The sequence below is a fragment of the Narcine bancroftii genome, chromosome 2 (genome assembly GCF_036971445.1).
Source record: "Narcine bancroftii isolate sNarBan1 chromosome 2, sNarBan1.hap1, whole genome shotgun sequence".
Lineage (NCBI taxonomy): Eukaryota > Metazoa > Chordata > Chondrichthyes > Torpediniformes > Narcinidae > Narcine > Narcine bancroftii.
In genome coordinates, this window is record NC_091470.1 from 236,625,705 (window position 1) to 236,652,538 (window position 26,834).

Consider the following 26,834-nt stretch of genomic DNA (forward strand, 5'->3'; position numbering starts at 1 on the left):
GATATATGAAAAAGAATGATAGGAATATGGAACAGCTTATCACAACTTAATTGAAAGGCAAAATAGATGTGAGGGGTTAAATGGCTTGTACCTAATTTCCCATAGTGCTGAGACTCTTCCACTTAGTTATCCCAGAAAACAGGTTAACCTGGTAACAGGTTCAGACTAACCTTGTTTCTGCAATCACACACACTATGAGATTTGACAGGAGGAACCAGGTCTCACAAAATGACACCATCCCTGTCTGAAACAAAAGACAATAGAATTTCTGATGATTCCTTATTGTTTCTATTCATAAGTCACCCATTGATGTGCTCACTAGTGATTCATAACTAAGATGAGGAATTCTCATTCATAGATGAATTAAACAGATGTTATCACCACCTAGTAAAGTCAAGGTATGACTGCTTTCACATGCAAAATTAGCTGACAGCCATAATGTGATTTGCATGACAACATTAATCACAAAGAGATGGGTGTTTTACAGTCATATTTACATTAAGATATGCTGCCATCTTTTCAATAGGTGTGCAATTTTCTCATGGTCACATGTGCAATATATTGAGTGATCCAACTTCTAAATATAAACGTTTAGATTTATGAGCATCCAGGTTTATTAAGGACTTGTAAAATGTTGGCAAACAATTCACAATCTACTCTTTCACTTTTTTCTTGCCATGAAATTATTACTCAAGGAGTCTTGGTACTGTGCTGCTGTCTTATCCTTCCATGACAAGTTCTTCCCCTTAACATGCAGTGATCCCTGATCAAGTAATATTTCTTAATCAATTGAGGTTCTACTCCTAACCTGCTACCTTCCAACCCTCAAGTATCTCAAATTCTTCCATTACCTGTGCTTGATATTTTGGTTCTAACTTCATGCTCACCCATTCTGTTCATGCCAATTTCATGCCATTCTCTCTGTCCAAACTGCTCTTTTGTCTTTCCATGTCAGATTAGAAACTAAAGGTGCCTAATATTTTTTTGGAATTCTGAAAACCAGCAACCTCCAAAAACTGGCACATAAGTAACATTAATTTCCCATAATAAATTCTCTGTTTTCAGAGGGTGACCCCCCACTCACCGTCATCCTTGCCCCCGTGGGTGCCCTCTCTTACTTCGGTGGAAAGGAGACTCACAGCCCCCAACACCAGGTTTGAGGGAAGCATGCGGCAGATGGCTCAATGTGGGAGCAATGGTCATCTTCCTTACCTATAATCCCCCACACAGCTGGAACTGCTCTGGCGCTGGCAGAGCGGTTCCAGCTGCATGGGGGATTAAGCGAAATGAAGACAGCCATTGCTCCGGCATTGAGCCATCGCCTCGATCCGGTGCAACAATCTGTAAGCTCTGGGCTCGGCAGCACTGCACCCCTGCAGCCGCATTGGGAGTTAGATGGGGGGGGGGGGGTCGACAGATGGCACTGCACTGTTGGGGTGCACTTGAAGGCTGGCCCCACGAGCTTATGGAGCATCTGAAAGACACTGGCGCTCAGCTCCACCATCCCGACGGCCCACTCCTCCTGCAGCTCTGTACCTCGCTTTGCTACCGGCTTCAAGCAGCTGAAAATGTCTGCCTTTTTGGCTGAGCTTCTTGGCCACCCCATCATCTCTGACCTCCACCTGACTGACGCGCTGGTTGACAGCCTCCTGTATGAGCCTCCAATGAACCACCGCTCATCCTGGTCAGCATCCCCCCACCCCCCCTCAGCCTGGCCTAGGGTTGAAAATAGTCTGGTATCATCTCTGGGGGGTTGGGAGGGGGGCTGATGGATGGATGGCCTCGATGATGGGGAGGGGGATGGTGGGAGCTTGGTGTGAGGAATTTGCTTAAAGGAACCAAATGATTCTGAAATTCCAAAGATTTCAAACAATGGCAGGTGTCTGGACCCATGATTTTGGATCAAAGGTAAGGCCCCTGCTTTACTATCTACAAACAATCTATTTGAGGAGCATATCAGGTCAAACAGCACCAGTGACAGAAAAAGAATGGTCAACACTTTGGGTTGGGACCCTTCATTGACACTGGAATATGGGATCTGGCCTGAAACATCAATCATTCATTTTCTCCCACTGATGCTGATCATTGTGCTCAGTTCCTCTGATCAGCCTGTTTGTTGTTCCAGATTCCAACAACTGCAGTCTCCTGTGTGATTCAAGAAATGTTTCCAGGCCTTATGGTGGGATTCATTGATGGAAAGGTTTGAGGATCACGAGAGAAAGATTGGTTGTTCTTGGAAAATGGCATGCCTTTCAGATACTTAAAGCCAAGAAAATATATTGGTGTCCAGATGGTGAAAGAGAAATGAAGGTTTGAAATAAATATAGTATTGAAAGAAAACCAAGTGGAAGGATTGCAGAGGATAATACCAAAATAGAGGGAGAAAAGAGGTGAGAAAAATATAGACACAAAGGAAGCCAATCGAGTGATGCAGGGAAATATTAAAGGAAATATTGGAAAGTGAATGAGAAAGAATCAGAAATTAACAAAAGAGGGAAATTGGTGAGTATGAATGAAGAAAACAAAACTGAACTGTAAATAAGTAAATCAAAGGTTAAAATAAATAATTTGATCTTAGGAATGTCATAGAAAATCGATTATATTTTTTATGACATACAAAGGATTCAGAGTTACGAAATTCATGATTTTGGCCAAGTCAAATATTCAATATTTTGATAAAATTCACGGAGGCAATATGCAAGTTGGATACAGCAATGGAATAATTGTGCCAGAGCCTTTTTTTTTTAAGTTGGTGATCAGACAGGCATTGTTTGAATAATTGTGGTGAAGTCAATAAACTGGGGAGGTGATGGACCGAGCCATGAAATTGGAGGTCCCAAGGCTTTATAGTGAATGTGAAGATAACCAGATGTCATGATAATGAATATGTATGAGATGTACCGGAAGTCACGTGGTATGAGAGAGAGATAAGAATACAAGCAGGAGAACAAAGGAAACCGGAGAATAAAAAGCCACAGAGAAGTTTACCTGATAAACTTGTATTTAATGTTTTATTAACTTCACATTTCGGGCCACAAATGTGACATTGGCGACGAATTTCAAGACCTGGCAATGCTTCATATTGGAGCTTGTGTCAATTCAATTCAGTCATACGAGGATATGAAGCAAGAATTCCCCGCAGTCTTCCAAGGAGTAGGAAAGCTGAAAGGTCGACAATTGAAGCTAGCGGTAGATGAAACGGTCAAACCCAAGGCACAACCAATGCGCCGAACTCCGTTTGGACTTCGTGGGAAAGTCGAAGCCAAGATTAAAGAATTGATCGAACAAGACATTATTGAGCCGGTGGAACATTCGACACAATGGGTCAGCCCAGTAGTGATTGTGCCCAAACCAAAGGGTGACATAAGACAATGTGTTGACATGAGAATGGCCAATGAAGCTATAATTAGAGAACGACACCCTATACCAACAGTGGAGGAAATACTTCAAGAACTAACTACCAGTAAGATATTCTCAAAAATTGATCTGAAATGGGGCTATCATCAATTAGAGCTGGATCCAGGTTCCAGAGATGTAACAACATTTGTGACTCACTTTGGATTGTATCGTTACAAGAGACTATCATTTGGAATTAATGCAGCTTCGGAGATCTATCAGTATGAAATCCATCGAGTGATTCAAGGCATTCCTGGAGTTGCCAATATTTCTGACGACATCATAGTCCATGCATCAACGAAGGAAGAGCATGACAAACGGTTGAGGCGTGTACTATCTAGACTACAGGAGGCAGGCCTTACCGTGAATGGAAACAAGTGCCAGTTCGGTGTGTCAGAAATGGACTTCGTGGGACACAGACTTACACGAGAAAGACTAAACCCTGCAGAGGCCAAGGTGAAAGCTATTGCAGAGGCACGTGCACCTCAGAACGCAACAGAGGTGAGGAGTTTCCTGGGATTGGTTAATTTTTGTGCAAAGTTCATTCCTAATTTCGCTACAGTGGCAGAACCACTAAGGAAACTAACCAGGAAAGGTGTACCATTTCATTTTGGATCTGAGCAGAAGAAAGCGTTCACAGCGCTGAAACAAAGCCTGACAGATGCAAAAACTCTTGGATATTACGATCCGGCGGCATCAACCAAAGTCATAGCGGATGCCAGCCCAGTTGGTTTAGGAGCCGTGTTGGTCCAGATGATCATTATCAGATGTGGAAAGAATATACTCTCAGACAGAGAAAGAAACACTCGGATTTGTATGGGCCTGTGAGAGGTTCCATGCATATTTATACGGCATTGAATTTGAACTCATCACAGATCATAAGCCATTAGAGGTGATCTATGCACCTAGATCCAAACCATGTGCCAGAATAGAGAGATGGGTACTCAAACTACAACCCTACAAATATAAAGTAATCCACATTGCAGGGAAAGCAAACATTGCAAATCCGCTGTCCAGATTGGTGAAGGATGGAGGTCCACATTCCAAGTCAGAATTGGGAACAGAAACAGAGAGCTTTGTATGCTTCGTAGCTATTCAGTCGACACCGAAAGCTGTGACTACGAAGGAAGTCGAGAGAGAATCCGAACGTGATCCAGAACTCATGGTTGTGATAAAGACGCAAAGAAATTTGTTAAAACTTGTCACGGATGTCAAATCACAACTAGGAGTAATCCGCCAGAACCGATCCGGAGTACGCAACTCCCGACAGGACCATGGATCGACGTAGCTGTTGATTTTCTTGGAACTTTACCGACGGGTGAATCAATTATGGTAGTGATAGATTACTACAGCAGATACTATGAGTACGTGGTGTTGAAGTCCACAACCACTGAAAAAACAATACAAGCGTTAGCAGAGATATTCGTGAGATATGGATTACCTGTTACATTATACTCTGACAATGGTCCACAATTCATTTCAGAGACATTTGCAGAATACATGAGGACCACAGGTATCCACCATCATAAAGTAACTCTGAAATGGCCGCAAGTCAATAGAGAAGTAGAGAGACAAAATCAGTCCATTGAAAAACGATTGAGGATTGCACACGCAGAAGGACAAAATTGGCGAGAAGCATTGCTATCTTATGTGGCTGTCTATCGAGCAACGCCTCATGCAACCACTGGAAAAAGTCCTGCAGAAGCATTTTTTGGGAGAAAAATCCGCACAAAAATGCCAGAAATAAAGGAAATCCGAGATGACCAGGAGATGAGGGACCACGATGCTGAAAAGAAAGGTGCAGCAAAGCTGTACACAGATTCGAAACGTGGAGCCAAGTACTCAGACATCATGCCAGGAGATAATGTTTTAGTGAGGCATGAAACTGGTGGTAAGCTAGACACACCTTATTACCATCAACCCTATACTGTCGTATCCAGAAGTGGCAGTATGGTGACAGTCAAGTCTCCAACTGGAGTCCTGTATAAGAGAAATGTATCAAGTGTAAAAAGGTACCAGTCCAGAGATACATCGAGCGAAGAGGTTGAAAGGCCAATACGAGATGCTGAAACTGAGAGACCTGACGATGTTCCAGAGGCAGTTACCAGCACTCCTGATGAAGTGACTAGAGCACCAGAAACACCCGAAGCCGTGGCGAGCAGTATTTCCGACGCCGAGAGTGAACAACCGAGAAGCGACGACAATATCGCAGGCAGGCCGAAACGAAACCGGAAAGTGCCCAAACGATACGAAGACTTTGTGCCATAGTTTTAATAAGAACTTTGGGACAGTATTTAATCTTATATCATAAAGTGCATGTATGAATGCTGTAGGAAGTAAATTTTACGTAGTTGAGTTATAGTATTACCATTAGTTACGATGTTTGTATGTTTCCGAGGGATATTCGAAAGTGAAGGTAAAGTTTATTTCTGATTAAAGGAGGGATGTCATGATAATGAATATGTATGAGATGTACCGGAAGTCACGTGGTATGAGAGAGAGATAAGAACACAAGCAGGAGAATAAAGGAAACCGGAGAATAAAAAGCCACAATGAAGTTTACCTGATAAACTTGTGTTTAATGTTTTATTAACTTCACATTTCGGGCCACAAATGTGACACCAGACACTTTTAAAATAGTTAAAACCATTTCTATTCTCAATCACATTACCTGCTAATTTATAGCGTATGTTTCAAAAGTTACTGGTAGCCAATCCAGCATTTTAACTGATCATTAAAGGGGTTTCTCTCCATGAGTGAAATGCCTGACCTAAGCATTTCCATCTGTTAAATATTGTCAAGCACTGCAGAGTGTTTTCCAATAATGTCACTCGTAAGTACGACTAAAAAACAGCAAATATCACAATCCGTGGACCCACAATTAATTTAGAAATAAATAGACAAGCATCAAAACAAAATACAAAAGCAAATTAAAACTTCTGTGAAAAATCTACCCATAAGGTGTCAAATGAATTGCCAGCACCTACAACACTACAAATCAATTGGATTAAGTGAAATTTTCCACAAAATATTAAGGCTTGGGAGTGCAGGTCTCTCGCCCTATTCAAACAACTGACTTGCTTTTGGGTAGTGCTCAGCTGGGAAAAGAAGTCACAAACTCAACAGAGTTTGAATACTCTGCAGGGAGTAAAAACACTCGTCGAGTTTGTTTGAGGTCTTGTACAGCTGTTGTCCACAATAAATTTGTCAGATGACCTGCAAAATCCAGGAGAAGGTAAAAATCCAGAAGGTCATGTGCAATTGGCATAATTATTCCAGAGTTCTCATTGACCTTTTGTAGACAGCAGGTCTGAAAAAGTATTGGCTTCTACCATCTAATGCCATTCTTGGAGTTTGTGTAACTTGGTGATGCAAACTTGTGACACGACAGCAATTTATAGGCCTTGCTCATTAATGCATACCACACCAAATCATTTGTCCAAATGTGCTGAGAATTACATTTTATAATCTTTATGAAAATCTACCTTGAAGTATTGAAAAAATATATAATCTTCAGTGACTTCTGAACAGTTTTCTTCAGTTATCAATCATAAAGTAATTATCTGGGAGATAATTATATTAGAACCAAACATGCAGAACAGATTGGCAATTAGTAAAAAAAAAACTATCTTGTTAATTGACTGCATCTTGACTCAGTGGGTCATCAAATGGAAGTGCATAATTTCAGAACTCTCCGAAAACAGGATTTAGCAGTAAATAATACAATCTAGTAAATAAATACTTTTCACAGAGTTGTGGTTTTGGAACAATGACTGATTGATCCCAATTTAATGCATACACCAGTTTGACTCCATGGGTGGTCTACAGTGTCAATCTAAAGACTTGTGGGTTCAAATTCCACATGAACACTTATATTAACAATATAGTTTGAAGCTACTCATACAGTTTCACAGTTCAGAAATTGGCCCACCTTGGCATTATTAATAGAGTAATCTCAGGTGTCGCCGAAAATGTCCTCCCAGAATCACAGTGTGGCTTTTGCGCAAACAGAGGAACTACTGACATGGTCTTTGCCCTCAGACAGCTCCAAGAAAAGTGCAGAGAACAAAACAAAGGACTCTACATCACCTTTGTTGACTCACCAAAGCCTTCGACACCGTGAGCAGGAAAGGGCTTTGGCAAATACTAGAGTGCCTCGGATGCCCCCCCAAGTTCCTCAACATGGTTATCCAACTGCACGAAAACCAACAAGGTCGGGTCAGATACAGCAATGAGCTCTCTGAACCCTTCTCCATTGACAATGGCCTGAAGCAAGGCTGCGTCCTCCCATCAACCCTCTTTACTATCTTCTTCAGCATGATGCTGAAACAAGCCATGAAAGACCTCAACAATGAAGATGGTGTTTACATCTGGTACCACACGGATGGCAGTCTCTTCAATCTTAGGTGCCTACAAGCTCACACCAAGACACAAGAGCAACTTGTCCGTGAACTACTCTTTGCAGACGATGCTGCTTTAGTTGCCCATTCAGAGCCAGCTCTCCAGCGCATGACGTCTTGTTTTGTGGAAATTGCCAAAATGTTTGGCCTGGAAGTCAGCCTGAAGAAAACTGAGATCCTCAGTTCCCCACCATGACCACCAGCCCCAATACATCTCCATCGGGCACACAAAATTCAAAACGGTCAACCAGTTTACCTACCTCCGCTGCACCATTTCATCTGATGTAAGGATCGACAAAGAGATAGACAGCAGATTCATCAAGGCAAATAGCGCCTTTGGAAGACTACACAAAAGAGTCTGGAAAAACATTCACCTGAAGAAACACACAAAGATCAGCGTGTACAGAGCCGTTGTCATACCCACGCTCCTGTTCGGCTTCGAATCATGGGTCCTCTACCGGCATCACCTATGGCTCCTAGAACGCTTCCATCAGCGCTGTCTCCGCTCCATCCTCAACATTCATTGGAATGACTTCATCACCAACATCGAAGTACTCAAGCTGGCAGAGTCCGTAAGCATCGAATCCATGCTGCTGAAGACCCAACTGTGCTGGGTGGGTCACATCTCCAGAATGGAGGACCATCGTCTTCCCAAGATCGTGTTCTATGGTGAGCTCTCCACTGGCCACCGAGACAGAGGTGCACCAAAGAAGAGGTAAAAGGACTGCTTAAAGAAATCTCTTGGTGCCTGCCACATTGACCACCGCCAGTGGGCTGATATCGCCTCAAACCGTGCATCTTGGCGCCTCACAGTTTGGCGGGCAGCAACCTCCTTTGAAGAAGACCGCAGAGCCCACCTCACTGACAAAAGGCAAAGGAGGAAAAACCCAACACCCAACCCCAACCAACCAATTTTCCCTTGCAGCCGCTGCAACCATGCCTGCCTGTCCCGCATCGGACTTGTCAGTCACCAACAAGCCTGCAGCAGATGTGGACATACCCCTCCATAAATCTTCGTCCGTGAAGCCAAGCCAAAGAAGAAGAAAGATATCTACCCAATCTAGTCCTATCTGTCTGTGTTTAGCCCATATTCTTCTCAATCTTTCCCATGCATGAATCTCTCCAGACATCTTTTAAATGTTACATTTGTTCCCACCTCTACAACTTCCTCCAGCAGATTATTCCATTCACCCATCACCCTCTTTGTGAAAAAGCCCCTCAGATCCCTTTTAAATCTTTCTCCTCTCTCCTTAAATCTATGCTCTCTTGTTTTAGATTCTCTGCCCTGGGAGAAAGACTATGACTATTTGCCTTACCTATGTCCTCCTGATGTTATAAACTTCCAAAACGATCTCCTAAGTCTTCTACCCTCCAAGGACGTCCCCAATTATGCAGCCTTTTGTTATAATTCACACCTGCCAATCCTGATAGCATTCTCATGAATCATTTCTGTATCTTTCTCATCTTAATAATATCCTTTCTGTAGCTTGGTGACTAGAACTGCACACAAAACAATAGGTGGGATCTCATCAATGTCTTGAACTATTGTAACATGAAATCCCTGCTGCTGCCTACAATGCCATGACCAATGAAGGAAAAGGATGCCAAATACCTTCTCCACCTTCTCTATGCCTCCATTTACATGGAATTATGTATCTGTACCTCTTAGTCCCTCTATTTGACTAAACTCTTAGGAGCCCTATTATTCATTGTGCAAGTACTGCCCAGTTTAACCCATCAATGAGCAACACTATACAATTGACTAAGTTAAATTTCACCTGCTATTCCTTGGCCCACTTTCCAAGATCATCTAGATTCTATTTCTATCTTGGATAGCCTTCTTCACTGGCCACTATACCACCAATTTTGGCATCATCCAAGACGTTGATTATAGAGAACAAACAACTGTAAACCCACACTGATCTTTGTTATACATCAACTCTACTCAATAAGATCCAATGAAATAATATTATATCTATGTGCTCTGAAAGTAGGATTTATTTGGAGTGAACATTGCTACTTGCAAATCTCACTTGTTAGATATTAGCTTCCACATTTTCAATATCACTGCATTAAAATAACTGCTATGTGTGGAAGCCATTTATTCAGCATAAAATCTCATCTAAACAGATGCATTAATCATTCAAACATTGATGACAGTCAACAAATCAACTTAAAAATACCTAAACAGTAGTGGAATTTGTTAGTGTACATATTAATTCCTGGCCTCAATTAAACAGTCTCTGGGAGATGATTGGGAAATGAGATTCCTCAGCAGACAACATGAAAATAATCCATGAAAATTTTCACATTCCTCAAAGCATCCCACATGCAACATTTATCAAAAGTAACACAGGAAGAGGCATAAAAACAAATGAAACAAAATCAAACGATTTATATTTTACGATAAAAACAAATTTGATTTATTTCAATAATATGAAGAGATGAATTCTGAATTCTCATGACGAGCTCTTCTCTCTTTGTTTCCGCTCATCATTAAACAACTAAGTGAAAAAAAAAGCCACTGTGGACACTGTGTAGATCTCTGGTGAAAATAATAGTTGGGACCAGATGACGTGTAAATGAGAATTTATGGTTTATCAAGAGGAATGTTCTCCAGACCACATTAAAGCCAATCCATTTTTTAGATTGTCTTCCTTACATTTTAACCCATGTTCACTGAATCAAGACAGCACATTATTTAGCATAATTCTCAAAATGTTCATCTTGATTTTTCTGGGCTTATACTTCCAAAAAAAGATATTTCTTCATACTTGAACTGAGTAACTGAATGCTGACAGACAATTTGTTTGGAAAGGAATTATATTCTTACTCAATTTTATCATGCCACAACAAACATTTATTTGTTATCAATAATAACCTAGAAACAATGTCTCTCTTGCTAATTGCACTTCCCTTGTGCGTGAACCTCAAATATTTCTGCCTTCCATGATCAAAGTTTGGCTGAACTTACAGTCGATATTTAACAGTAATAAAGTAAAAAGGGACAGATATTTACCTAATGAATGTCAAAGATATGATGTAGTCGTTGTTAACAATAATGGTCCAGTCACACTCCTTGCCATGTGGATACGGATGTGGGTAGTTTGGTGAAAGAATAAATCCTGAAGAACTGGTCAGGTTGCCCCCACATGGTGCTGAAGAATAAAATCAATATAAATAATACTAAAGTATCTTTATATACATATGCACAAATAATTTGCTTATATTTTTTCTGAGGCAAACATTTTGTTTCTCCATTTGATTCTTTATGAACTTAACGTCAGCACCATTCAGTACTCCAGGAACACTAGATTAGCAGAAACATTTAAAGATTACTTTCTCCGATGCCAAGAAAGAACATTCTGTGTGCTTCATAAGCAATAAAGATTATTCTTTGTCTAATAATTATTTTTGTGTGTGCTGCATTATTTACATGAATTTCCATTCTAGCCAATCATCCTGGTCCAATAAAAGATACTGTATTTTATCTAGTTACTGTAGGGACTCATTCGATTTTGCTCAATGCGCTTTATAACTTCCTTCTGCATCGAGGCATTCTGATGTTCTGTGTGAGTGTTGAATTAGATAAAAAGTGCACCTGGAGGTTCACATTTTGAACTTGGAAACATATTATTCATAGATGTTACCTGTTGTAAAAAGCAAGCTGTGTTCTACAAGCCAGTGACAAAATCAAACAGACCTAGTTGCTCTGCCAAACCAAGTAAGATACAGTAAAGTAGAAGTTCAAGTTTGTTTATTGTCATGTTACATCTGGTAGAGTGAGATAGGTCCTTCTGGGTAATCTAAACAAATCAACTTTAACAATATATACAACCTCCCAAAATAGAAGTGTAGAGTTTGACAGTGTAAAAAAAACTGTACATAACAAGAGAACAATGAGGTTCATTCAAAAGCCTGATAGCTGAGGGAAGAAAGTGTCTGCTGCTGTGCAATTTCCAATGGAAATAGGCACTTTGGCCCAACATGTCCATGCTGCCCAAGTTGCCTACCTGAATAGTCTCATTTGTCTGCGTTGGCCCATATCCCATTTAAATATCTTTTATAGTTTGAAATTATATCTTCCTTATCTCCTCTGGCAACTCCTCAAGTTTTGGATTCTCCTACTCTTGGAAAACTTTACTTAAATAAATCAGTTTCAATTATTTCACCTGGAAGTGTGAAAGTTCTAAACTAATAACAGTGAGAATCAAACAATCAACTGGGCTGCCTAATACTCATGTCATTTTAAATGTCGATGGTACATTTTTACCTTCAATCTTCACATTAAATATTACAAAAAATTTAAATGTGACATGACTAATTCTGGCATTTTCCTTCAGAAATGAACGACAGAAGAAGTTAAGCAGTCTAATGTAATGCTGAGAGTTAAAATGGAATAACCAAAAACAACAACCATCATGAACCATCTTTAAGGAAGAAAATATCTTAACTTAATAGCGGAGAAATCGGATAATATTAGGCACTAAGTGGATCTTAATAAACCCACCATTTAAAGCTCAGCTGTTATGAAGAACTATGAAAGCTCATTAACTGGTTCTGAGAAAGCACTGAAACTGTAATGGGAGCAAATCAGTTGAAATAAATGACTGAGGGCAGCAATGCCAAGGTATTTTAAATTGTTAAAGAACCGCAACCTGACCTATTTATTCTTATTCCAAAGTTTCTGTGTTCAGAACCAGTGGACAAGGACAGCTGATAAATCTGTTGACCACAACTCTGGGAGAATTCTGATACTTTATCATGATCCTCAAACTGTCTCTTGAAGCAATGTTTTGCATTGAACCAAATTCTTCTAATCCTAATTCATCCATGAATTCATTTTAGGCCAGATTTTTAGGCATGTTTGTGCATTTTCTCAGGGTTGGCAGAGCAGTCTGAAGTACAAGGCTTCTGAAACTATCTAAGATGATGGTGTGTGCATAATATTGTGCCTTTTCAATTCAATGTGGATGAAGAGACATTTGGGATTGCCATTGTTTTTTTAACACTTGCAAAGAAGATCTTCCCCAAATATACTCAAGGTTCTCTAAACCAATGATCTTATTCTTTAAGCATATGTGTTACTGACTGGCACAAGGCACATGATATTAATTTCAGGTCAGATACCCAAGTAGTGACTGTGTCTTTAAATCAGAACAAAATGAACCAGTACCTCGACCTGATTCAAATCCTACTTATTCATTCAAAAAACATCAGACTCAGTTATGAGAATGATTATTCATGTCCAAACAAAAGAAATTCCAGAATTTGACCTCCAGTGTAATCTTTAACAGCCCTCAATTACAACAGGGAACCAAAATATTGTTGACTGCTGTACAAATTGTTATGTATTCTAGGCTTAGAAATACACTGCACATGGAGACGTAATGCTTCATTCATTTTTAATACACAGTACACAGAATATAAGAGTGTCGATGCCATCATGCCAAGCGTGATAACGTTATATGCATCCAGGCATATATACATAACACTCTTCTCCCTCTCCCCAAAAAATAAATGCTTTGTGAAAATAACATATGGGCAGCACTTATAGTAAACTACAATAACCACATGGTGCCCAATACTAATGGTGAAGATTACAATTACACTATAACGCAAGTATGAAATGATAAACTGCCAAGTTACTGCACATTTTTCCCTTTTTGATCGTCTCAGAGGTAGAATCCATCGGGATACTTGCAACTTCTCTGGACTCTTTGCCTTTTGGGGTAGCACCTTGGTTGGTAGCAAGGACTGTGAACTTTGTCTTTGACGAACCCCATTCGGACTTTGTGTTGTTGAACAGGCCGTAGAGCAGGACTGCTCTCCTGAGTCGTAGGACAGCTCAGTTAAGAAGGGGGCTTCACTTCTCGAAGATACTTCTGGAATGTTGACACTGAAATAAGCCCAGGGAATCTCATCATGATCGTGAGCAGTGGGTATGGCTATAGGATCATCCACTGCTCTCAACTGGTTGATGTGACGTTTCCATACTTCAATTCCCACCAGTATAGATTAAGAAAAGGGATTTAGCTTTTTTTAAGAATAACACCTCTCACTGGGAGTTTGCAACCACAACGACCTCCAGAGACCAACCATTTCAATTGTGGGTCACACTCCTGCGCTACATTTGTCCATGGCCTGATGTACTGTCCAACCCTGACCACCTGCTAATTGGAGGAACACCATCTTATTTTCCATCTGGGCACTCTCCAGCCACATGGCATGAACATTGACTTCACTGCTTTCCATTAAACCTGCTTGGCTTTACTTTCCCCTCCTCCATTTTCCTATCATTCCAGTTCTTTCACCCACACAGCCCAGCCATCCCCATCCCCCCACCCCTCATTGCTGCTGTCCACTCCCTCCTTTCTCCACCTATTATTTTCTACCTTTCCATCCCCCACTCTTTTGTTTGGATGCTCATCGGCATTTTATGGCCCAGAATGAAGCTCAGTGGTGTGTTGTCTATTACTAAGGTAAACTTACTACCATATAAGTATTGGTGGAATCCTTTGATACCTAATATTATGGGAAAAACAGTGATGATCAAATCTTTCGACATAATCATACCAATTTTCTTCCGAGTCCACAAACTTTTCAAACTGTGCCTCCACCATTTTGAGTCTTCTTTTCTTTGTTCTCTGTGATTGAGCTTGTTGGGTCCACTGTGAGGATAATCTTACATTTCCTCTTTAAATCTTCACTCCAACGTTTGGAGCATAGAGGAGGTTCTATTCCATCCTCATCAACAATCTGTTTTGTATTCTAGGTTTAGAAATACACTGCACATGGAGACATGATGTTTCATTCATTATTTAATACAAATCTACAATGGTTCCCCCTCATTGGGTTCCAGAATGTAAGAATTGCCATCTTTGAGGACTCCCCACCCGCTTCACTCCAGGATGAGTACCATGGAACAGCGCTGGAAAAATAATTGACATACAGTATTGGGCAATTGAGGTCAGGTGACTCAAGTAGTTGGAGGCAAGAATTGAAAAGCTCAGATTCTTATTGATAGAGGATGAGCATGAGAATTGAGAGACCTGGGATCTTTGGGAGCCAGCTGGAGGTGAGTGCCTTTAAAAAGGAAGTTATGGGTTAGAGCAGAAAGGTGGTTGGTGAGCAGAATAATTGATAAGGAGTAGTGAAAAATAAAAAGGCATAGCTTGGCAGAGCGATCAGTGTGTGAGTGGAGGTGGAGATGAGCGTGATTCCAATAATGTAAGATCTTTGAAGTTAAATTAGGAAAGGTTAATGAGACAGCAGCTGGGGCATTTCTGATTGAAATGTGTGGGAAATCTGGGACAGCACAATTGTCTCTGATGGCTACACTTGCAAGAGGTGCATCCAGCTGCAGCTCCTGGGAGACCATGTTAAGGAACTGGATGAACTGGGGATCATTTGGGATGCAGAGGCAGAGGCAGTAGAGAGGAGCTTCAGGGAGATAGTCACCCCTAAAAGTCAGGAGACAGGTAACTGGGTGACTGTTAGGAGATGGAAGAGGAAGAGACAGAATGCAGAGCACTCCTGTGGTCATTCCACTTAACAACAAGTATACTATTTTGGATACTACTGGGTGAACAAACTACTAGGGACCAGTTATGGTAGTCATGTCTCTGGCACAGAGGCTGGCCCCTCAGCTCAGAAGAGAAGGGGGAGAAGAGGAAAGCTATAGTAATTGGGGATTCATTGGTTAGGAGAGAAGATAGGAGGTTTGGTGAACACGATCAAGATTCTTGGATGGTATCTTGTCTCCCTGGTGCCAGGGTTTGGGATATCTCTGATCAAATTCTTAGCATTTTGGAATAGGAGGGTGAGCAGCCAGATGTCTTGGTCCATATGGGGATCAATGAGATAGATAGGAGTAGGGATGTGGTCCTGAAGAGAGAATATAGGGAGTTGGGAAAAAAGTTAAAAAGCAGACCTTAAGAGTGGTAATCTCATGATTGCTGCCTGTGTCATGTATCAGAGAGGACAGGAACAGGAAATTGTTGCAGATGAATGCTGAAGAGTTGGTGCAGGGGGCAGGGGTTCATATTTCTGGATCATTGGGATCTCTTGTGGAGAAGATCTGACCTGTGCAAAAAAGGATGGGCTCTACCTGAACTGGAAAGGGGCCAATATCTTGGTGGGAAGGTTTACTAGGTCTGTTGGGTCGGGTTTAAAATAGTTTGGCAGGGGAGTGGAGAGATTAGCGTAGTAGGACAAAAGTATGATGCTATGCGCTTTGAGTTGGTGAGGAAGGACAGGTAGGGATAAAACATAAAGGTAGTTTCTGGGCCCCCAGACAGCCTCCATGACAGTGAGGAGCTAATCAGCAGGCATATTTTGGAATGTGCAGGAAATGCATGGTTGTAGTTATGGGTGATTTCAACTTCCCTAATATTGACTGGCACCTCCTGCCTGCAAGAGGGATAAATGGGGTTGAATTTTTCAGGTTTATACTAGAAAAATTCCTGACACAGTACGTGGACCAGCCGATAGAGGAAGGCAATACTGGATCTAGTTCTGGGTAATGAACCCAAAGGCAGACATCTCGTTGGGGGAGCATTTTAGTGAGAGTGACCGCAACTCCCTTTGTTTCAGCATAGCTATGGAAGAGGATAAAAAATGGGAAAGTGCTTAAATAGGGAAGGGCTAATTATGAAGGAACAAGCGAGAGTAAATTGGAAACTATTGTTCATATGTTAGATTTAGGAAGCAGAAAACAGGAAACTCATGAGAAGTAGCCATGAGAATGAAGGTGGGGCAACTATAGGATAAAGGAGACAACATGTCAGCAGGAAGAGGAGGTTGGGGAGGTCCTAAATTAATACTTTGTGTCTGTATTCGCATGAGAAAAAGACCTACATCAGGGTGAGGTCAGAATAGAACAGGTCTATGTGCTGGTCAATGTGGAGATTAAGGGAGAGGAAGTGTTTGATCTTATTAAAAACATCAAGATTGTTAAGTCCCCGGGACTGTACATGATTTACCAAGGTTGCTGTGCGAAGTGAGAGAGGAGATAGCTGGGGCTTTGATGTTTGACTGCAGGGGAGATGCCAGAGGATTGGGCAATGCCAAATGTAGTCTCCTTATTTTTAAAGGTAATGGGGGAATCCTGGGTATTCTTGACAGGTGAGTCTTCTGTCAGTGATGTGCAAACTATTGGAGAGAATCCTTAAGGATAGGGTTTATGAGTATTTGGAGAAGTACAGTCAACTCAAAGATAGTCACCTGTCTTTGTGAAGGGAAGGTTTTGCCTCACAAGTCTACTTGAGTTTTTTGAGGAGGTAACAAAAGAAACCGATGAGGGTAGGTTGGTAGAAGTGGTCTACATAGATTTTAGCAAGGCATTTGACAAGGTCCCCCATGAGAGACTCATCCAGAAAGTCATGAGGCATGGGATCAGTGGAACCTTAACTGTGTGGATTAAAAAATTAGCTTGCAGGTAGAAAGCAGAGAGTAGTATTGGAAGGAAAATATTCTGCCTGGTGGTCGGTGACTATTGGAGTGCCACAAGGATTTGTTCTGGGACCCCTGCTCTTTGTGATTTTTATAAATGACCTGGATGAAGAGGATCCTGGATGAAGAGGATGAGTCAGTAAGTTTGCGGATGACATGAAGATTGGAGGAGTTGTAGATGGAGCTGAAGGTTGTCGAAGGTTACAAGACGATATTGACAGAATGTAGAGTTTGGAGATGATGCTCAATCTGGTGATGCACTTTGGAAGGACAAACCAGAAGGCTGAGTATAGGGTTAATAGTCAGTTACTTAAGAGTTAGGATGAAGAGGGTCCTTGGGGTCCAATCCATACATCCATCAAAGTCACTGCACATTGATAGGATAGTTTAAAAGGTCTATGGGATGCTGAGTTCATTAATAGGGGGATTGAATTCAGGAGTAGAGAGGTCAAGTTGCAACTCTACAAATGTCTGGTAAAACCACACTTACAGTATTGTGTTCTGTTCTGATCACCTCATTATAGGAAAGATGTGGAAGCTATGGAGAGGGTGCAGAGGAGATGTTCCCTGGATGTTGCCTGGATTGGAAAACAAGTCTTACGAGGTAAGGTTAGCAGAGCTGGGACTTTTCTCTTTGGAGTGTAGAAAGATGAGAGAAGACTTCAGAAAGGTCTACAAAATTATGAGAGGAATAGATAGGACAGACAGTCAGAACCTGTTTCCCTGGGCAGGAATAGCAAACACCAGAGGACATTTGTACAAAGTTAAGGAAGGAAGTTTAGGGGAGACATCAGGGGAAAGTTTTTTTTTTAAAAAACACACATAGTTGTGGGTCTCTGGAATGCCTTGCAAGGGATGGTGGTGGAGGCCAAAACATAGGGGGCATTTAAGAGTCTCGTAGACAGGCACATGGATGAAAGAAAAATAGAGGGTTACAAGGACGGGTGGGTTTAGTACGTTTTTTAAGGTATATATGTGTTGGCACAACATCAAGGGTTGAAGAGCCTGTATTGTGCTGTAATATTCTATGTTCTATGCAATCTGCAACAACAACTCTTCTAAATCTCCCAACAAGGCAGACTACAAAATTCCTTCATCTCCAAGGATATAAATCCTTGCAAATAAGTGTGATGGAAACTAATGGCTAACCTGTTCAGCAAGGTATTTAAATTTGTGTTTTAACTATTTGTATTGGGTGTCTAAATAATTAACATTGACAATGACTAATCGATCTAGATACAATGAATCAGAGATCTAAGCTGTTTATTGAGTGCAATTCTTAAAACACGTTGACTTGCTGCTTTACTCTATTTGGTCATTATTATTGAGAATGCTGCAACAAACCAGAACCAACGTGAACATTAATGAAAACAGTCTTCTCAGAACGGGAATCACATGAGATTGCAGATGCTGAGATCTGAAGCAAAAATAATCTGCTGAAGGAACTCAGCGGGTTGAGCCCTGATGAAAAGTTCAACCCAAAACGTTGAAAATTCCTTCTTCTCTCCTCTGATGCCGATATACTGACTGAGTTCTTCCAGCAGATTGCTTTTTGTTTCACGTGGTATTTATTTATAATCTTGTTACTGTTGTATTTATAGATTGAAGAACCTCCCATTGATATATTAATCATAAACTGTTCTGACAGCACGACATGACTGTCTGCACGATTGCAACCATCCGTTATTTCTGCATGAGGCTTACTGTGAATATTTATAATTATCTGATGTATTTGTTGCCTTTTAATTTAATTTAATTCAATTAGCTTAGAATTGTAACTTTAAAACTATCTGCTAGGTTGCAGTAAGCAAGAATTTCAGTGCAGATATACATAGAATAATTTGTATGACAATTATCTCATTATCATATCATGTAATTCTGAATTTTAAATCACATACCAATGCACACAGGAGGACTAGGCTGCCAGAAGTATCGGTTTTCAACTTGAATGCAGGTAATTTTCTCTTCACCCTGAAGCTCGTAGCCAGGTTCACACTGGAAGATGACGGTATCTCCAGGATCTCTGCCATCTCCATTGCGACTTCCATTCATAGGTACACCAGGATCACGGCAGGCTGTTGCCACAGAGCCTAGGGATTAAAAGGGATGCAGAAAAATCATAAGAACTGATGTGATGCAAGGTAATCTGACAAATTAGATCCAAAATTGATTACAGAATATGGGAAACCAAGAGTGGTGGTATAGGATTTTAATTCTGTGTGAAAAAGATGGTGATCAATGTTAGGATCAGTTCTGGGATGTCTATTGCTTTAAAGTCAAAGTTCAGATTTATTGGCAGAGTACAGAGAGATCACATACGACCTTGAGATTCTTTTTTTTTCTGTGGGTCAGGCGTTATTTCTACTTATTGGTAGTGCAAAATAAACTGTACTCAAGAAAAAGAGATGTAAACAAAAAAGAGAAATGTAAACAAACTGACCATGTAATGCAGAAAAAAAAATTCAGTAGTAAATAATGTGTAAAGTAAGGGCCCTTAAATGAGTCTCTGAGTTTGTTGTTGAGGAGTTTGATGGTGGAGGGGTAGCAGCTGTTCCTGAACCTGGTGGTGTGAGTCTTGTGATATCAAAACCTCTTTCCTGATTATTGCAATAAGAACAGAGCATGTCCTAGGTGGTGTGGATACTTGCTGATTGCTGCTGCTTTCGACGACATTGTTCCATGTAGATGATCTCAATGGTGGGAAGAGAGTTGCCTGTGATGTACTGGGCTGGGTGTGCTACATTTACCCTCAGTGGTATTGATGTTCCCATAAAGACCATGATGCAGCTGGTCATCACACTTTCCACTACACACCTATAGAAGTTTTCTATGGTTTCTGATGTCATACCAAACCTCCACAAACTCCTGAGGAAGTAGAGATGCTGACATGCTTTCTTCACAATGATGTTAGTGTGTTTGATCTAGAAAAGGACATCCAAGATAGTGACACCCAGAAATTTAAACATGCTGTCCCTTTCTACCACTGATTCCCCACTGATCACTGGTTTTCTCTACCTGAAGTTCCAAAATCAGCTCGTTGGTTTTAGTGACATTAAGTGCGAGGATGCTGTTAGTACACCATTTAGCCAAGTTTTCAATCCCCCTTATGTATACTGACTCATCACCCTTTTATTCAACCTACTCCCATGGAATCGAGGAAATTTGTAAACGGCATTATTGTCATACCCAAACACAGTCATAGGTATTATGTGATCATGGTTGCAAGGCAACTAGCAATGCCTTACTGTTTGATTATATTTGGCTGCCACCAGGGACTGACACAGAGCAGGAGACACACAGTATGCTGGATCTGTAATGGAGACTTGCAGCCTCATGGCCTGCCTCATGGTGCTGTTTACATCAACTTTAAAGTAAATAACCTTTTCCTTCATCCATGTGTTGTCAGGCTAGATCCCAGAAAGATGTCTGCTGTTGGGAACATGACAAGGCCACGATGCAAAAAGGACGATTAGAGGTTTAACGGAATGGTCAACTATATGGGTAAATTCATATCCAACCTCTCAGAAAAGATGGCTCCATTGAGAAGACAAACAGAAAAGAACATTGAATGGGAGTGGAATCACGAGCATAAAAAGTCGTAGAGCGAACTAAAGAAACTGTTCACAGAGGAACCAGTTCTGAGGTTTTACGACCCAGCGAGACCCATCAAGATATCATCAGATGCATCACATAGTGGGCTCGGTCCAGTTCTTCTACAAAAATATGATTACTGGCAACCCATTGCATATGCATCAAGCTCAAAGACAGACGTGGAGACGCGATACGCTCAAATTGAAAAGGAGCTGCTCAGCATCACATAAACCTGTGAAAGACTTCATCAGTTTGTGTCAGGACAAGCAATTAGTATAGAGACTGACCATAAGGCCTTGATTGCATTGATCCAAAAGCCATTAAATGAATGTCCACTGAGAATACAAAGAATGATAATTAGGCTGCAATGCTATGCACTGAATGTGACGTACACTCTGGTTAAGCTAATGTAAACAGCAGATATGTTGTCTAGAGCTATTGCCCGCAAACACCAAAATGGATGAAGATGGGAATGCCTTCATGATCACAAGTGCACTGCCCATATCAAAAATGGAGCTCAAAGTCAGAGACAAACAAAGATGAAACACTGAGACAACTGAGAAAAAACATCTTGGACGGATGGCCCAACATGAAGCAGGACTGCTCACATAACATTGCAGAGTACTGGAACTGCAGGGATGAATGACCAATGGTTGAAGACGTAATTTACAAAGGAAGCAGAATCCTAATCCCAAAGAGTCTGAGAAAAGAGATGCTAAAAAGGATCCACTCAGAATCGAAAAGTTTCAGAAAAGAGCACGAGAGATGATGTACTGGCCAAGAATCAACAATGATATAACAAATGAAGTGTCAAACTGTACAATATGCCAGAAATATCAAGCAAGCAATCTTGCAGAACCACAAAAGCCACACCCAACACCATACAGGCCTTACCAGAAGGTAGGTGCTGACCTATTTGAATGTCAAGGGAAGGACTATTTGGTAGTCACAGACTATTACTCCCTGTATTCAGAGGTGTGAAAATTGAACACCACCACTGCAGATGCTGTAATAACAAGTATGAAACCCATATTCTCCAGGCATGGCGTGGCAAGCGAGATCTTCACAGACAATGGGCCCCAGTCTTGCAATTTGAAGTTCTGAGAGTTTGCCAAAGAGTCAGAATTTGTATACACCATGCCAAGTCCTCATTTTCCACAGTCCAATGGTCTAGTGGAAAAATCAGTACAGTCAATGAAAAGAGTGATGAACAAGGCAAAAGACAGAGGTACAGACTTCTACCAGAGCATGCTAGTATCTTTTGACTGTGGTATGTCACCAGCACAACTTCTTATGAGACGTAGGCTAAGATCAAACCTACCCATTCAGGAGAACCTCCTAAAAACAAAAGAGAGGGAGAAAGTGAGGAAATTCAAAGAACAACAGAAAAAACAAAAGTATTACTTTGATAGAGGAACAGAAAACCTACTGGAACTCTGCACTGGTGACCAAGTAAGGCTAAAAGACAAAACAAACTTATGGACTCAGAAGGGAACTGTCTTAGTGAAGTCCAACCAAGATCATACACCATTTAGACAGATGAAGGTGCTGTTCTGTGAAGAAATCATCAAGACCTTCAAATGGTACCTGCCACAGTTGATGGAAAGACAGATATTGTTGAACAACCTGAATATACAGCTGAAAAGTCATCAAACACACAAAACAAGTTTAAAAAATGTTAACAATATAGATAATATTGAAAATCTAAGTTCTTAGTGTTAGCAATGCCTTACTGTTTGATTATGCTTGGCTGTCACCAGGGGCTAACACAGAGAAGGAGTTACACAGCATGTTGGATCTGTAATGGAGGCTTGCAGCCTCATGGCCTGCCTCATGGTACTGTTTACAATAACTTTATCAATAAGAACATTTTCCTCCATCCATGTGTTTTCTTATGATCTCACACATACGAATACAAGATGAAACAGTGAGTAGAGCAGTGGGCTAAGTAAAAAGTCCCATAGTGCTCTAGTATGGATGAAGATTTTGGAGGAGATGTTCTTACCAATCCTCACTGATTAGGGCCTCGAGGTGAGGAAATCTAGTATCAAATTACACAATGGGATATTGAGGCCCAGGTCTTGGAGTTTGCTGATCGGCTTTGAGGGGATGATGGTGCTGAATGCTGAACTGTAGTCAATAAAGAGCATCCTGATGTATGCTCTTTGCTGTCCAGGTGTTTCAGGGCTTTGTGTAGAGCCACTGAGATACTGTTTCTGCAGTTGGCAAATTGGAATGGATCAATCTCTCCACTCTAATAGGAGGCTCTCAAAGCATCATCACTGTGGATGTAAGTGCCACTGCTCAGTAGCCATTTAGGCTTCTTGGGCATTGACATGATGATTGAGCCCAGTTTGAAATAGGTTGGTAGCATGCCCAGAGGGAGTGAGATCTTGAAGATAATTGTGAATACATTAGCAAGTTGATCAGCACAGGCTTTTAAATAATCAGTGAGATATTCTGTCCGGAGTGGATCCTTTCCTCTTATCCCCTCTCCTGAAGGCAGCCCGCACATCAACATTGGATATGCACAGGAGAGGATCATCAAGGGGAATGGGAATGCACAGGTTATTCCTTGTTTTGGTGGTCAAATTTAGTATAGAAAGCATCTGGCACTGAAGCTTTGCTGTCTCCCTTCTTCTGTCTGGGTAGTCCATGGCTTGAGATGTACATATTCAATGCATTTAGTTATATATTCTGTTGGCCTTTATGTTTGGACTTTGGATGAGCATTGTGAATAAAAGTAGAGTGAAAACTGGAGTTGTAGTCATTGCATCTGGGCTTGGATAACCTTTACATTGCAGGCAGGAAAAAAAAATATCTCTGCTCCTTCTTTTGTCATGTCATTGCGCAGTTTGTCATAAAGTTGTTTCTAAGTCACTTGCTATGCACAGTTCCACTGTTCACAGTTCACCTCTACAAATTTTAAGCAGCTATTTGGCTGAAGGCTGCTCGTCTTCTCCTTTGACAAATTTTAATTACCTTCAGTTTCGAGAATGTGAGAAATGAAGCCCAACTTTTAGAATAACTCGGGGGTTTCATATTTTTGTGATTTTCCAGCAAAAGTGTGACTCCTACTGCCCAGCAGAAGATTATGGTTTAAACCATTAAGTATACATGAAGTAATGCCTATGGGAAAAAAAAAATGTTCTGGTAACTGAGGCTGAATGCCATTGGAAACGTTGGGAAAAAGCATAAACTTCCACTTTCAAGCACTTACATTGATTTACTGAATACCCACTGGGGGAAAAAAAAATCGTGTGAAATTGTTGGTGCAAATATTGATCATTCATCCAAACTTGAATAACTTAAAAAAAAATTACTTGTGAGTTCTCAGTCAAACTAATTATCTTTTTCAACAGCAAAATGATAAGGGTGTTGTACCATAATTTTAATGAAACAGGACTGCACAATCTCACCTCAGAGGAATTCTACACACCCTCTGCATTATATTTCATCCAGCTATTTGTTTTAAACACTTTTCAAAAAGGATCTGAGTTATCCTGGATGCACAGATAGCTTTCTTCAATAGAGCCAGGATTTATAATATGAGTATATTTTTCCTTTGAGCAGTTATAATCGACTTCCTTTTCCAGTAAGTCACAAACTATATGCCTCACTGCTGAAGTACAAGAATTTTAAAAATCCAACTTTAATTGAAACAGCTTTTACAATTCTCGGATTGGTACAAGAAGCCTGTGATTATTGAATTAGTGGTTTTTTTTTACCTAATCTACCAATGGAAAAAATTAATCCCAGCAACACCCAATAACTGCAAACCTGGATCATCTAGTCAAGCAACTCAAAAAGCACCTGACAAACACATAACCTCTATCATCAAAAAAAGGAAGGCAGCAGGAGCAAGTGAATAGCAGGTTCCCATCCTGATTTGGTCCTTCGTCACTGATGCGTCTATCTGTTGGAATGCTCTACCAATAGCATTGTGGCACTACACCCACTAAAAGAGCAGCAGCATTTCAAGAAGGCAGCTCACCACCACCTTGTCAATGGCAGGTACGGATGGAGAAAAAAGTGTGTGTTTGTTTTGCCAGTGATGCCCAGATAATAAAAATGGGGGGAAAAAACCCAGAATTGCAGTCAGTGCTCAGCTGATAAATGCAATATTAAATGGCAAGAATTCAGGAAGTGGTGGGGATTTAGTGCAGTAATGTATAGAGGTTCTAGAATGCTTCCATCAGCGCTGTCTCCGCTCCATCCTCAACATTCATTGGAATGACGTCATCACCAACATCGAAGTACTCGAGCTGGCAGAGTCCGCAAGCATCGAATCCATGCTGCTGAAGACCCAACTGTGCTGGGTGGGTCACGTCTCCAGAATGGAGGACCATCGCCTTCCCAAGATCGTGTTCTATGGCGAGCTCTCCACTGGCCACCGAGACGCACCAAAGAAGAGGTACAAGGACTGCTTAAAGAAATCTCTTGGTGCCTGCCATATTGACCACCGCCAGTGGGCTGATATCGCCTCCAACCGTGCATCTTGGCACCTCACAGTTCGGCGGGCAGCAACCTCCTTTGAAGAAGACTGCAGAGCCCACCTCACTGACAAAAGACAAAGGAGGAAAAACCCAACACCCAACCCCAACCCACCAATTTTCCCTTGCAACCGCTGCAACTGTGCCTGCCTGTCCCACATCAGACTTGTCAGTCACCAACAAGCCTGCAGCAGACGTGCACATACCCCTCCATTAATCTTCATCTGCGAAGCCAAGCCAAAGAAAGAAAGAAAGTATAGAGATGCTTTTCCTGAACACTTTAAGCAATGCATACAAGTTTGAGCAAATTGCTATTTCAAGCTTCACTAATATTATAATATTTGAATACGAGATTATTACTTTAACAATCATTTAAATCTATGTACTCTGGTTATTAACACCTGGATTAATTAAAACAATTTATTTCCTTCCTTTATTTTTGAACATTTTTTTTTAAATTTTCCGAGACTCACACAAATCCAAAATAACAGCACAACCTTCTCAGCAATGATATATTACATTCAGAGTCCAGTTTCCCCCGCCCACCCCCTCACTGTCCTCCCATACCCAAATACCACAAGGAAAAAGATTATGCACGTTAAACAAACATAAAAATCTATAATCACCAACCTTTAAAAGAAGCAAATATAAATCCAGAATAACACAAAGTAAAATGTAAAAGATACAAAACAAGAGCATGTCATCTACACCATGACCCACTTCATTTATTTTCCTTCCTTGATCAAAATATCAGATTTTAAACTAAAATGAAATGCCCTCTCAGGCTTTTCTGCTCCCAACCATTTTAATTTCTCTAGTCTATCCATGTAACTGAATTTGCTCAACTCCATAACAATGCTACCAGACATTTTGCAAGTATTGAAAGCACTGAAAGCATTCAGCTGGTCAGGTAACATCCATTCACAGAGAACATGTCTATAACCCTTTGAGGGGTCTGAAAAAAAAAGCCAAAACTTGTATGTTTATAATATCCATGGCATTATGCAGACCCATGATGCCAAGATATGAATTAAATACCTGTCAAACAAATTTTAAAAAGTTAGGAAATGAAATAAAGAAATAAGTTGACATTTAAACTGTTCTGACTTTAATTCAATTTCCCACGACCTCAAGAGATTTAAAGTTCTTTCAAAAATCAAGTGTTGAGAACTGATTTCAATATTCTCATCCAATCGACTCTGAAGCAATGTTTTATAGTGTTGAACATAAGCAGTGTTGGATGAATTCACACTTGTGTTTAGACAAAATGGAATAGATTTCAGCCTAATAAATCACATTCTTGAGCATCCTTGACAAAGTAGATGCTAATGGGTTGTTTCCCTTGGCTGAGAAATCTGGATCAAGTTTTTGTCTTAGGTTGGACAACCAGACTAAAACCAGAGGAGGGAAACTTTCAGTGTAAGTTACAGAATCCTTTACCCCCAGAATGCTGTGGACCTTTACATCTATTCAAGGATGAAAACAGTAGATTTGCAGACAA

At 40.8% G+C, this 26,834-nt stretch overlaps 1 protein-coding gene across 4 annotated transcripts in view; it reads right to left on the reverse strand.

The window, feature by feature from the left end:
- The window catches only part of csmd3b (CUB and Sushi multiple domains 3b), a 927,060-nt gene that overhangs the window by 318,717 nt on the left and 581,509 nt on the right, over positions 1–26,834 (reverse strand). For all 4 annotated transcript variants that reach the window (XM_069920534.1, XM_069920535.1, XM_069920537.1 and 1 more), the window contains 2 exons: positions 19,148–19,339; positions 10,816–10,954 (listed from right to left, as the gene is read on the reverse strand). In XM_069920534.1, the coding sequence (XP_069776635.1) occupies positions 10,816–10,954; positions 19,148–19,339 (331 nt within the window). The remainder of the gene's footprint in view (positions 1–10,815; positions 10,955–19,147; positions 19,340–26,834) is intronic.